Raw genomic sequence first — 13,036 nt, 5'->3', positions numbered from 1 at the left:
TCCTTAGTTAGAGGTGCCTATGATATTCTCAACTTGAAATTAAAAGGTAAGAAAGGAGAGGGAGAAGGAGAAGGTAGTACTAGTACGTATGAACTTGAAAGACCACGTACCAAGTCGTTTTGAACGAAAAAGTCAACCATTTCGTAGAACATGTATGTTCTAATTTCAGACTAGTTTCTTTCTGGCCGGCATCACCCCATTGCTTATTCAGAGTTACTACATTGATTCAGCAGCAAATTCGGGGGGACATCTATAGTACCTGGAATGTGATTGCAGGTTCAAAGCTGTTGAATTCGGATTGGCATAGGATAGTTTATACACTACTCCACAGAAGCTTGCATGATACTAAAGGTTTGTCCTACCTGGTGCCAGCATCGCCGCTACAACGGTGCTCCCTTCCCACTTGTATTACTCGTTGAGGAGGCGTCCATTATTGCCGCTCCAAACAGGCATGTTTGGAAGAGAGATCACTCTAAGGATTTTTTGATCTAGTTCAAATTTGTGCTAAATTCTGAGAATTTGGATACGAAAACACCCTTAACAAGCATGCCCTCAGTATTTTGCCCATTCCTGCCACCACCGTCCAACCTAACTCGTGAGCCTCCACCTTAGCCATCCCAGGTTTGCCCACTGCCTAGCATTGAACTTGCAGCCGATGGCACCCTCATTAGGAATAACAAAATTGTTGTTAGATATTTTTGAGAAAAAAGCTATAGTTTTTTAAGAGATAAAGACCCTCTGAGTTATATTTTATAATAATGCAAGCAGGTACATTAGTAGTACCTAACTATTATATTGAAGATCCTAGATGAACAATTTGCTACCATCAAGTTCTTCAGACGATGAATGTGCTGAATTTTTTGATCTTCCTCACCGAAGACCCGAGGTCTTGCAACGACAACATGATAACTGATGATCACAGATGCAGAAAGTAGAATTTCAATAATCTTCATGGACGGATAGGACTTGCGACTTGGTAGCAATGTCGTTCATCGAAAGAAAACCAGAGGGAGTTTATTTATAACCATTTCAACTAGGAATCAATCTTCCTAGTTGAAATTGTCATCCGAGTGAGTTGGTCCGATAGTACCTATTACGAGTAAGTAAAATCCAACAAAAAATCGTAAGAGAGAAAAACTATAACAATTTAATTTAGAAAAGAACACTGAAGAAACTAAAGGAATTTAAATTACTTTTGAAAAAAGACAGATCTCCCACCCACTCAATGGGTCGCTGGTGAAGAGTGGGGAGTGACCGGCGGTAAATCCTTAGATGGGGCTACTCCTTTGTTGTCTTCACGTCTCCCTCCTGGTGTCGGCTAGAGAAATTATTCTTAGATGTACGAACTAATTCATAAACTCTAAGACCATTTCCAACTATATTCCCTTTATTTCGTTTCCTTCTCTATTCCTCTCCTCATTTTTATTTACTTTATTTTCTCTTATCTTCAACAGCTTTCTTTCGAAAGGACGTGAAGGGAAAGCAGAGAGAATTCCGTCTTGTAGAGAATGATCTTGAAAATCTCTTCGTAACAAAAACTGTGAAGAGAAACTGTTGTAGTGCTGAAAAAACGAAAATTCTTTTGTGAAAAAATTTTAGTCACCGACAAGTATCCATTGAAGATGATACGAGGCTAGCGTCATAGTTTTATAGACTCTGAGGGCCTGTTTGGGGCGCTGTAGTTCGGCCTGCTTCGGTTGGGCCAAACAAACGGGCGCCCAAGTTCCAAACGCGGCGTTGAATTGATGGGAGAAAACGGCGATTAACCATCCGATTTGGCGCGAAGACCCCGATCCGCATCCCGCGGTGTCACTCGCCTCCAAACTCCGGATCATGGATCTCCCACTGACAACCGGTCCCACACTATGTCGGCCCCACACGTCACACACACGAACCCGCTGCCAGGGGTGCACATGGGTTCCGTTGCATTCCTCCCCTCCGCTCCGCTCCGCCTGCCCGATCGATCCAACCTGAACCAGCCAACCGCCTGCCTCCTCGCCGCCCGCGTCCAATGCCACCGCCACCGCCGCAGCCGCAGCCGCCGTCAGCGTAGCGTCCCACGGGGCGATGGGCAACACCTGCGTCGGCCCCAGCGCCGCCGGCCGCAACGGCTTCCTCGCCTCCGTCACGCTGTGGCGCCCCGCGCGCCCCAACCCCGCGCCTCCCCCCGCCCTCCCACCGCCCTCATCCCCCGCCTCCGACAAAGCGCCCGAGCCCGTCACCATCCCCTCCTCCGAGCACTCCTCTCACCATTCCTCCCGATCCTCAGACCAGACGACGCCCGCCGCCCAGGCCCAGCCGCAGCCGCAGGACAACCCTCCGGCGAAGAAGCCCGCGCCCAAGGTGAAGCGCGTCCAGAGCGCCGGCCTCCTCGCGGACTCCGTCCTCAAGCGCGACGTCAACACGGCCCGGCTCAAGGACCTCTACACCATCGGGAAGAAGCTAGGGCAGGGGCAGTTCGGAACCACCTACCTCTGCGTCGAGAAGGCCACCGGCCGGGAGTTCGCCTGCAAGTCCATCGCCAAGCGGAAGCTCCTCACGGAGGAGGACGTAGAGGACGTGCGCCGCGAGATCCAGATCATGCACCACCTCGCAGGCCACGCCAACGTTGTCTCCATCGTCGGCGCCTACGAGGACGCCGTCGCCGTGCAGCTCGTCATGGAGCTCTGCGCCGGCGGGGAGCTCTTCGACAGGATCATCCAGAGGGGCCACTACTCCGAGAAGGCCGCGGCGCAGCTGGCGCGCGTGATCGTTGGCGTCGTCGAGGCGTGCCACTCGCTCGGTGTGATGCACAGGGATCTCAAGCCGGAGAATTTCTTGTTCGTCAACCAGAATGAGGACTCGCCGCTTAAGACCATCGATTTCGGCCTTTCCATCTTCTTCAAGCCAGGTATATATGGCATCGGTTCTATTGGACTCTACCAATGCAGTTTGGTTTAATTGTGATGTTGTTCTAGTAATGTGAGCCTCTCGTCTTACTGGAATTTTTTAGTTGAGTTAACAAGTAAGGTGCTAATTTCATACGGTGCTTATAGAAAGGGGATTTTTGTGTGTATGGCAGCACTGGTGCTTTGGTGCGTGCAAGCAGGCCACCTTGCGTTGATTACAAAATGTAGATTGACTGTTACGTGTAAGGTGATGTGTATGTTTGCTTCCATATGACCATGGTTGCATCAATTCCGCCAATTCGCTATCATTTGTGCTGCTGGACTCCAGTAGTCAACATTCAGATTTTCTGTTTTGTAGTTTGGCTCAGCTTCTGTATAATATGATTATAATATGCAACTGAGCATTGCCCCAAAAACTTATGAAGTGCCTGACAACATTAGTGCCCATATATTCTCATCTTTGTTAACAGTCAGTCACATTCATGGATGAGAATAGATCTGTTTCCACATTAGTTTCCACATGGAGATTTAAGAATAGGTTTTTTAGTAAACACAGGCTCGTACATATAAAAATATGCAGTTGATTCTGTGTTTTCCGAAGGAAAGATGGGTTGTCCCAAAATATGACAGTCTCAAACTAGCTACAGAGAACCAACCATGTAATTCTAAATAGCTTCTTCTGATGCATATGAATCTTTTTTTAAAGGAATATGAATCAATATATTGCTTGTGCAGGTGAGACATTTACGGATGTTGTTGGAAGCCCGTACTACGTCGCACCTGAAGTTCTAATGAAACACTATGGTCGTGAGGTTGACGTATGGAGTGCTGGGGTTATAATCTATATCTTGTTGAGTGGTGTCCCTCCATTCTGGGATGGTGAGGTTACATGTAGCCTTTTCGGTGAATTGTTGCATTGCCATTTTTGTGTAAGGTTAACAGTTTTCATTCAAATTTTCTTTTGGCTTCTGGGGCAGAAAGTGAACAAGGGATATTTGAACAAGTTTTGAAAGGTGACCTGGACTTTTCGTCGGAGCCCTGGCCTAGTATCTCAGAGAGTGCAAAAGATTTGGTCAGAAAAATGCTTATTCGTGATCCAAAGAAGAGATTGACTGCCCATGAAGCCTTATGTGAGTAGTATGGAAGCGTTACTACCAAATTAATAAAGTTTATTCCTAGTTCTTTATCATTTCAATCAAATCAGCTATAATGACCTGCCTTGGTTTTCCTAGGTCATCCTTGGGTTTGCATTGATGGAGTTGCTCCTGACAAGCCTCTTGATTCTGCTGTTCTAAGTCGGTTAAAACAATTTTCCGCAATGAACAAATTAAAGAAAATGGCCCTTAGGGTGAGTGCTGATATAAACGTTTAAGACTATTTACGTTTCATTTTCAGTTTTGAACTGCCGTATGTTTTGTAGGTTATCGCTGAGAGTTTATCCGAGGAAGAAATTGCAGGGCTAAAAGAAATGTTCAAAATGCTTGACACTGACAACAGCGGCCATATCACATTGGAGGAACTAAAAACAGGCCTGCAGCGAGTTGGTGCTACTTTGATGGACTCAGAAATTAACGCTCTTATGGAAGCAGTAAGTATTCCAAGATAATCTTTTCCCTTTTGTTGCATATCTACATAAATTATTGCACATAATTTTGTCTGTATTCTTTTAAAATTAATGTTTTATGCACACTCATCTGATCTCCTGATCTATGTGCAAAACGTTAACCATGAAACTATGTGAAAAATATATATTATATTTTGTCTGAACTTGCAAGGCTTTGAACATTGAATTAGCTTTAACTCTAATTTCAAACAAAAGATCATATTATGAAGAAGTCTTAACTCCAATAACAAATATTAATATATTTTGGAAAATTTACTGAGACAGTAGCAATGCTTTAATTTTGTGATCATTCTTTCAATTTATGGACTTTACTTCAATTGGAGCACATTTCATAAAAACATCAGGCAGATATCGACAATAGTGGCACAATTGATTATGGGGAGTTCATTGCTGCAACTTTGCATATAAACAAAGTTGAGAAGGAGGATAAGCTCTTTGCAGCCTTCTCATATTTTGATAAAGACGGCAGTGGTTACATTACTCAAGATGAGCTCCAAAAAGCATGTGAGGAGTTTGGTATAGGAGATACCCGTCTTGAGGATATTATTGGAGATATTGATCAGGACAACGTAAGTAGATCATATTAACCGTTAATGTTGAAATTGATTCAACATTTTTTCTCATTTATCCATCATATTTTGCAGGATGGAAGGATCGACTACAATGAGTTTGTTGCAATGATGCAGAAGGGAGATAATCCGCTGGGGAGAAAGGGACATCAAAGTAATGCAAACTTTGGTCTTGGGGAAGCACTGAAGCTTCGGTAAAGAAGGTAACTGATTTGTGCTTTCCCAAATTTTTCCTTTTAACTGATTGACAGTATTAGACATCCTTTCAAGTCAAAATTATATGATTTTCTATTGCTTTAATGGAGAACACATTACTTATTTCAGCCTTCACTCGGTTCTTCCAATGATTTGAGGCAATCCGTTTGACACATCTCGTAGCAGCCATCAGATTATTTGAATTTTTATGTTGCGCCTTACATAGGAACTCCATAATCCAAACCAGTTTATGTCAGAAGTTATTGTAGATCAAGAGTGACGATTAGAGATGAGTGAATAACCGTCTCAACAAATTTCTTACGAAATTGATGATCTTCTCCTATTCGATCACCCAACGACCTCTATAAGAGAATCACAACAGAACGCAACACAAATACGCAGTGGAAAAACTACACCTACTCAGAAACTCCGGAGAAAGATAAAAAACAAAACTTGAAGATTCAACAAAAAGTGGATCTGATTCGAATATTAGGTTCCATAGCAAACCAATTAATGACTTATCTCCACACAAAGGTTGAATCTTGAGAAAAGTTCACTCAAGGATCAAGAGATGAATACTAGGTGAACAAGATCTCTAAAATGATGGTATAAAGGTAAGAGAGTTCAAAACCCTATTACATATGCATGTGTGTGTGAATTTTATACCTTTAGTATCAAGAAGAGCAACCAACCAAGGTGTTAAAATTTTAGTTCAAAAGAAAAACGAAAATCAACACCTAAGAGAAGAAACTTACACATAAGTCAAGGGAACCAAGAGAGCGAAACTAGAAAGAGAGGAATTTAAGCATATGTTACAAAATAAACTTCATTACTCAAAGAGGTCAACCCTATTTTAGACAAATTATAAAGGTTTTTCTCTCAAAACTCTCACATATTACATAAGTTAAGCACTCATTATTTTCTCTAAAACCCTAGCACAATGATCTCATATGGGTGACAAAGGGGCTCAAATGGTTGGTTCATACTCTCCCATAGCCCTACCTCTCTATTCATAGATCTAGAAAATTTGACATCTAATTTTTGTAACTTTTTCTCAAAATACCCCTCTCTTGTAGTACACTTCTACATATCATAGAGGATATTTTAGTCTATTTTCTTCTTCATTCATCGGACGGCTTCGGCGTCTTCACGACTTGGCTTTGCCTCGACATAAGCTTTACGATGGTGCTACTCCTCCAGTCATCTCATGATTTTGAGACCAAACCGCGAAACTCTAGCATGATTCTCAAAGCGTGACTAGCCGTCACTTGCTTCCACCTGAAGCAAGCGCTCTAATGATGACGTGTATCCTCTGTCTTGCAATTTTGACTGCCGGTAAGTCCCTCTCGTTCTCGATTCCTCGGACCGGCTTGTCACTTGCACTAACATCCCATTCTTGCACTAACATCTCATTCTCTTAACTTTTTTAACACGCCATCTTCATCTTTCGTTTCATGTTTTGCTTGACTTTCGTATGTACAGCTAGAATCACTTTTAACTCCGCCCGATCCTCCTTATTGTTCGGCACCAAGCACCCGTTTAGCCCCGATCACCCTCCGTCGACCGCCAAGGTTCATCCATCACTTGTACACCTTGAAACAAGAAAACATATGTCTCCACACTCCAAAACATCTCCAGGTTAACACAAAATCAAAAACTTCAACTCATAGCACATCCTATAGAAAACGTGAACACCGAATGTTACAGTGTGTTCTGCTCTTGAACACCGGACCATCTGATGAGTGTAACATTATCTGTTTCAGGAAAATTTTGCTATCTGCAAGAAAAAGTCCGGTGAAAGCTTCCGATGATCTCATATCCATCACCGGATAATCCAACGTGTGCCAATTCACCAACCACCCTTCTGCAACCTCTCTGCAACAAAATGTTTGGCACATTCTCTGGTGTTCAAAAACTCAGCACCGGACTATCCGACGTACATAATCAAACTTGACGCTAAAAATCTCCTCTCTGTAGAAAATACTCCGACGCTCTCTAAGTCGATCACCGAATCATCTGATGTTTGCTTCTATTTTTACTTCAGTACTGAAAATACTCCGATACTCACATCACCGTAACATCGGACTATCCGGTGTGATAAAAAACTCACACACCGGATGTTTCAGAGAGGCATAATTTTTTGGACTCTGAAACAGTCTGCTCTAATTTAAACTTTGGTTAACCATAAACAAAATCACACACAAACAAACTCATACCAACTAAAATCATTTCAAATCCAACATTATCAATAACTCATCACATATGAAACAAGATAAATTTCAACTTGTTTTTTCAGTTATAGAGTTCATTAATGAACTACTTCTTAACTGTGAAGGTTGTGGCGTTCATAGTCCCACATTGAAAGCCTCTCATAAGAACAAACTGAACCTGATTGAAATATAAGCAGGTGAAAGAAGTTTTTGGCTTCTGTAGAAAACCATACTTTCAAATACATAGCGGACACCCATTTGAGACATCATTGTACCAGTCTATGAGCCTGGAACTTCCACATTGTTACGAACGATTCATTTCATAGGTACTATAATTCTACGTCACGGAAAGACACGAGACTTTTACAGTCAGATGTGCGTGTTAATAGACAAAGGTGAACTGAGGCATAGATATTATCACCAAGTCCTTTGTGGTTTTGTATCTGAGAAACACTGCCATAAAGAACTGGCGATGAGGTATAAAATTGGAACGTGTTGGGCATAAAGGAGTACTGAAAGATAGACTGGATATTTGGTTGGCTGTTTCCCTTGATAGCCTTCTGGAAATTCGTAAACCCATGTTTTACTGCTTTAATATTTTAACTAGCTGGGTGCATCTTACCAAGCCAAACTCATTCATCGAGTCGCAACTGTTGTTTCTATGCAAGTAACTCGGGATTCATGTACGTAAAGAACACGTGTAATCTAAAATAGCTACTATAATCCCTAGTCTCTGGATAGTGTTTCTTCGTTAGTGTTGCTGGTTGATTTTTGCGCTTAAGTTCTGCTTACTGTTTGTATTGGCTTTTTACAGGTGTGGTTATTCTCATCATAGCAAACTTACCATTCAGTGAATCAGAAAATTTGACACAAGAACAGAATAGCTACAAAAGCTTGTCGAACGCAGGCATTCTGACCTCGAGCTTCCATCGCGCCACAGCCAAAGTTTGGGATCTCTGAAGCAGCCTAGGAGCGTAGAAGATTGCTAGACATCATCTCACAAATTGACAGTAGGGTGCTGATGCTCAAGCTCAACATGGCATCTTTTGATTTCCCTCAGGAAGTATTGACCATCTTTGTAGTTCGTATTCAGTGGCCAAATGCTCTTGAATCAGCCGCCATGTATCTGCATTGTAAGTAAGCTTGAGAGTAGGTGACGTCCTTTTTTTTCTGCCCCTTTGTTCTTTCCATTCTGATCAACGGGAGGAAGATTGTGAACCATCCTGCGTCTGCGTCCGAGACTAAAATTCCAGTTGTTACATTCAGTTTTATTAATCCATGTTGGATAGCGGTTTAGCTGTTAATGCCTGTAAGAATATATAGGTTGTACTGTAGGCAAGAAAAAGTCTGACTAATGAATCCATTCTTCTGTCCTTGTTCTTTTCATGTAAGAATGGGAACGGCCAAAGCCTGACGGTTGATTATTCCAAGTTTCATTTCTTTCCTATGGAGTTGTATGTTCGGCTGTAAGCCGTTTTGTTTTGTGCCCGTTCGTCGCCGAGCCGGCCACCCACTGTCTCTGCCGGCTTCATCCTGATGGTGCCTGAAAATGACTGGGAAATTACTGTACTTGTGCGCACCACCGGTTCGGTGGACGTTGCCAACAATGTATTATCGGTGATGCTACGTGTTTTAAGACTATCGTGGGATCTAATGGAATCATTGAAGCTTTTTCGGGGCAAAATTAAAAGAAAAAATGGTAGCAACGTAAGGGCCCAACCGGGTTCGAACCGGTGACCTATTGATCTGCAGTCAATTGCTCTACCACTGAGCTATGGACCCTGTGATGCTAGCTTTTAAAATACAACTGATAAATAAATAAATTAGACCTCTTTGAAGCAGAGGGCCGCGACGTGCTTGATACGATCTCACGATAATTTTTGCCGGCATGGTGCTCCACCAATCACAGAAGACGTGCCGTACTCACGAGCGGGCCCCGCTCTTCAGTGGAATACCGTGCAAACCACTACGCACGCCTATCAATTTTAGCACACCCCAGCAATAACGTCACTAGATAAGGCGGCCCCACCAGTCATTGGCGTCGGGGGAGGAAAGGGAGCGGGGCGGGGGAAATTGTTTAAGCCGCCCCCGTCTCCGTCTCCTCTCGCGGTCTCGCCATCGTCCTTTCCCCCCGGCCCAGCCGCGAAAGCGACGTCGCCGTCTCGTCTTCGTCGCCGCAGTGGAACGATTCCACAAGGAATCGTATCATTTTCGTTGCGTTTGCTGCCGTTCCGGCGAGCAAGCAGGACCAGGTATCCTCTCGATCCCCGTGCGTTCCCCATTTTCTTGGATTCTTTTGGGAGTTTTCTCGGTCCAGTCTTGGTCGGATTGGCTCAATTCTGCGGCGTTTGCTGTCATTTTGCTCAAATTTGTTGCATGGATGGGGGTATTTTGAATAACATGTGCTGTCTATTTTTTAAAAGATAGATGCCGGCTTCATTTAGCTCGATCACTAGAAATTTCACCAAAATACGGTGTTCCGTTTGGTTCTTGGGTGCAGGAATCTTGCGTGAGGAGAACTAGTCAAGCTTGTTTGGTCGTCGCGGAGATGGACGAGAAGACGAAGACGGAGAGCAAGCTGTCCTCCGCGGCGGCGTTCGTGGAGGGAGGCGTGCAGGACGCCTGCGACGACGCCTGCAGCATCTGCCTCGAGGCCTTCTGCGACAGCAACCCCTCCACGGTCTGCATCTACCGCGGTCAAATCTATTGGTTCGTTCGGTATGCTTGTGATCGATGCGGTTGTCGTTAATGTTTGCTGGTGCTGGTGTTTTCTCTTGCAGGTTACGAGTTGCAAGCATGAATACCATATCCAGTGAATTCTTGAATGGTAGTGTTTCTTAATGTGTTATCCTTTTATTTTTGAGAAAATAATGTGTTATCCTTTTTTTTCCTGCAAGATATGGGCCTCGTGTAAAGATTTCTGAATGTGTTATCCTTCTTTCCCTTCAAGTTATGGAACTTATGGTTATGGACCAATGTGTCGATAGGGTTAAGCTGCTCTAGTTTATAAAAGTATAGAAAATTCTTCTGGTCAGTTTGTATTGCATCATATGGCATCAATTATTACATCAACCCCTGTTTTGTTTGTTTATACTTTATACTCATACCTTGGTTGCCACCAAAACAAACAACCTTGCTTTTACCAGAACTACATTTGAATTCTTGCTTGTCATTGAACTGTTGTGCTAAAGGAGAAGGGTAACTACATGATTTGCAAGTGAATCATGTGTTTGTATATTCTAATATTCTTCTGTATTCAACTTGTCTACACAAATTGGAAATTACCATAAATAGTGTAAGCACTGAATAATACTGCAGAACATGCGTGTCCCCCCGTTAGCATGGAGTTATGAACACACACTGCAGAACATACACTTAACACATGCGCTTCTATTGATATCACCACTTCTATTTTCAGATTCCTGTAGGGGCAGATGATGCGGAACTTGAAGAGCGCATTATACAGCACTTGGCTGCTGCAGCTGCGATGCGTAGGTCACGCCATCATCATAGAAGGGAAGGGCACCACAGCAGATCAGGATCAAATAGTCGCCCACAAATTCTGGTGCTTTCAACAGACCAAGAAGAGGATTATGAGCAATCCCCTGCAGTAGTTTCTGTTCGCTCTTTAGCTACACTTGTTGAACAGGAACGCACAACTCGAGGTTTAGAGGGTGCTGTCAATCCATCTATCCATTGTTCTACCTCTGCTAATAGTACTGGTAGAGCAAACAATAGGTATTTCCTACATCCTACGATACTAGCTTTTTTAAAGAAAAATCTAGGATATTTGCCTGTGCACTTTTCCTCTCTATCCGTTTGCTCTTGCTGAATGTTTATTATGATTAGGGTTTCTGAGAGTCAATCTACACCTGTCGAACAAGACAGAGCAGGACCATCTGGTTTACAGTCGTTCTCTAACACACCGAGATGTCATCTGCAGTCAGCTTCAATGAAGTACTCTCCAACTCCGATAGAACACCTGAAACATGGAACACAGGCATGCATATCTTGTGGGCATTCTTGACAATGCCAGGTACAAGGATTCTGTGACAAGCAGTACATGTGGATGGAGGGAAAGGTGGTTTTCTCGGAGTAAAACGATATCAGATATTGGTTCTGAAGTAAGGAGGGAGATCAACGCAGGGATTGCTGCAGTATCTCGCATGATGGAACCGGCTTGAAACAAAGGATGGAACGGGGCCTTCTGCTACGTCTGCATCAGGATCTTGGCCTCAGTGTGCCACTCCATGTCCTTGGAAGAACCGCTACAATTGTAAAGGCAGGTATGTGCTCTCGTTGTACAAAAGAAAGCTCAAAATTCGGCAATCTAAACTTTTAAGGTGGCATAATACCGCCCTTTATCGAAAAAAAGGAAATTGAGTTGTTTTCTGATTATTACAGCCAATTTCTCTGCTGCAATATACACCGAAAAATCTATAATATGCCATTGAATAAGTGCGTGTTATACAATATGCCACCCACCATGAGACTAACATGTAGGTCGCGGTCCCATATGTCAATGAGACATAAGTAGCGTATCGGGGAGGTACGAACTTCAACCATGTAGACCGGTAGTCTTACTGTCAAGGCTTAAATTCCACGGAAGCAAAAGGGAGGGAGAGAAAGAGAGATGGCTGCGGTGGAGGGGTTCGTGCCCTAGCTGTGCGGCAACAAGGAGGCGACGACAGAAGAGAAAGAATGTAGGAGGCAAAGGGAAAATTCTAACTCCGCTTAACTCTATTGATAGATTTCCCTCTCTTTATACAGAGAGAGTTACTTAATTCTAAGAAACTAATAGATTGATTCTTAATAGATAGAATCCAATATAATTATGATTTCCCTTTTGTAATTAAAAGTTCCCTGATTTATCATCTTGCGGGACGCTCATGGCCCCACCACCCGAATGGGTTAGCCGGCCCCTTGGGCTTGGCCCTTTCGGCGGCTAAATGTCTTGCTGACCATGACACTTACACTGTTATCACAAACGATTCAGTAGTTTCTTTGTCTGCTTCTAATGGAGTATTATTAACTTGCTTCAAGTCCAAAGAGAAACGCCATCTGTTGAGAGCACCTGAGATCCAGCGATGCTTCATGATCTCTCGTAGGTCTATGCTTCAGAAGTTTGCTGAAGCTCTTGCGACCAGGTCACGGGAACACAGTTGCTTCCAATCGAATCATTACACATTTTTACCTCGTGTAATATCTGCAAGGATGTAATGAGATCTCTGTATCTGTAGCAATACCGCCAGTACAAATGTTGGTGCTGCACCACCTGATCATGTCCATATAAATATGATGTGCCAACGTATTATTTCTTATGGTATGTTGCAGTTGGGACAGCCTTGACCACGAGAAGTGCACGTACTGAAATTATACTGTAAGCATTTTTTCTGACAGCTTCCCACGTTCGATTGTATCCGCGTGTACGATTCAGGATTTATGCAGAACTCGTACACTACCAAGAAAGGTGTAGCATATCTTGATCTACTGTCTAGTTCGGTCAAACAAAAAAAATTCCGTGAATGAAAGTCTGTCATCAAAGGTGTC

At 43.3% G+C, this 13,036-nt stretch overlaps 1 protein-coding gene, 1 non-coding gene and 1 pseudogene across 4 annotated transcripts; 2 read left to right on the top strand and 1 right to left on the bottom strand.

Annotated features, from left to right (window-relative positions):
- Positions 1-2,067: 2,067 nt before the first annotated feature.
- Positions 2,068-5,279, top strand: LOC133913487 (calcium-dependent protein kinase 11). Of its 3 annotated transcripts, none has more exons than XM_062356655.1 (8): positions 2,068-2,217; positions 2,305-2,890; positions 3,624-3,767; positions 3,866-4,018; positions 4,121-4,236; positions 4,309-4,476; positions 4,857-5,081; positions 5,157-5,279. In XM_062356655.1, exons 1-8 carry the CDS (start codon positions 2,068-2,070, stop codon positions 5,277-5,279), a joined length of 1,665 nt encoding a protein of 554 aa, XP_062212639.1. The 3 variants fall into 3 exon arrangements, with proteins under 3 accessions (XP_062212639.1, XP_062212638.1, XP_062212637.1); XM_062356654.1 differs by having other exon boundaries at positions 2,068-2,251; positions 2,324-2,890; XM_062356653.1 differs by having other exon boundaries at positions 2,068-2,890.
- Positions 5,280-9,196: 3,917 nt separating this feature from the next.
- On the bottom strand, positions 9,197-9,268 carry TRNAC-GCA (transfer RNA cysteine (anticodon GCA)). Its single transcript has one exon. It is a non-coding gene; the product is annotated as a tRNA-Cys (tRNA).
- Positions 9,269-9,741: 473 nt separating this feature from the next.
- On the top strand, positions 9,742-12,838 carry LOC133910794 (E3 ubiquitin-protein ligase RHF2A-like; annotated as a pseudogene).
- Positions 12,839-13,036: the final 198 nt, after the last annotated feature.

This window comes from Phragmites australis, chromosome 3, assembly GCF_958298935.1.
Source record: "Phragmites australis chromosome 3, lpPhrAust1.1, whole genome shotgun sequence".
Classification (NCBI taxonomy): domain Eukaryota; kingdom Viridiplantae; phylum Streptophyta; class Magnoliopsida; order Poales; family Poaceae; genus Phragmites; species Phragmites australis.
This window is presented reverse-complemented; position numbering and strand designations above follow the sequence as displayed.

Bases quoted from the DNA above. Each gene is read 5' to 3' on its own strand.
- LOC133913487 (XM_062356653.1), top strand. From the start codon at position 2,068: ATGGGCAACACCTGCGTCGGCCCCAGCGCCGCCGGCCGCAACGGCTTC. The intron at 4,237-4,308 runs GTGAGTGCTGAT...TATGTTTTGTAG, and splicing joins TAAAGAAAATGGCCCTTAGG to GTTATCGCTGAGAGTTTATC. The intron at 5,082-5,156 runs GTAAGTAGATCA...CATATTTTGCAG, and splicing joins GAGATATTGATCAGGACAAC to GATGGAAGGATCGACTACAA.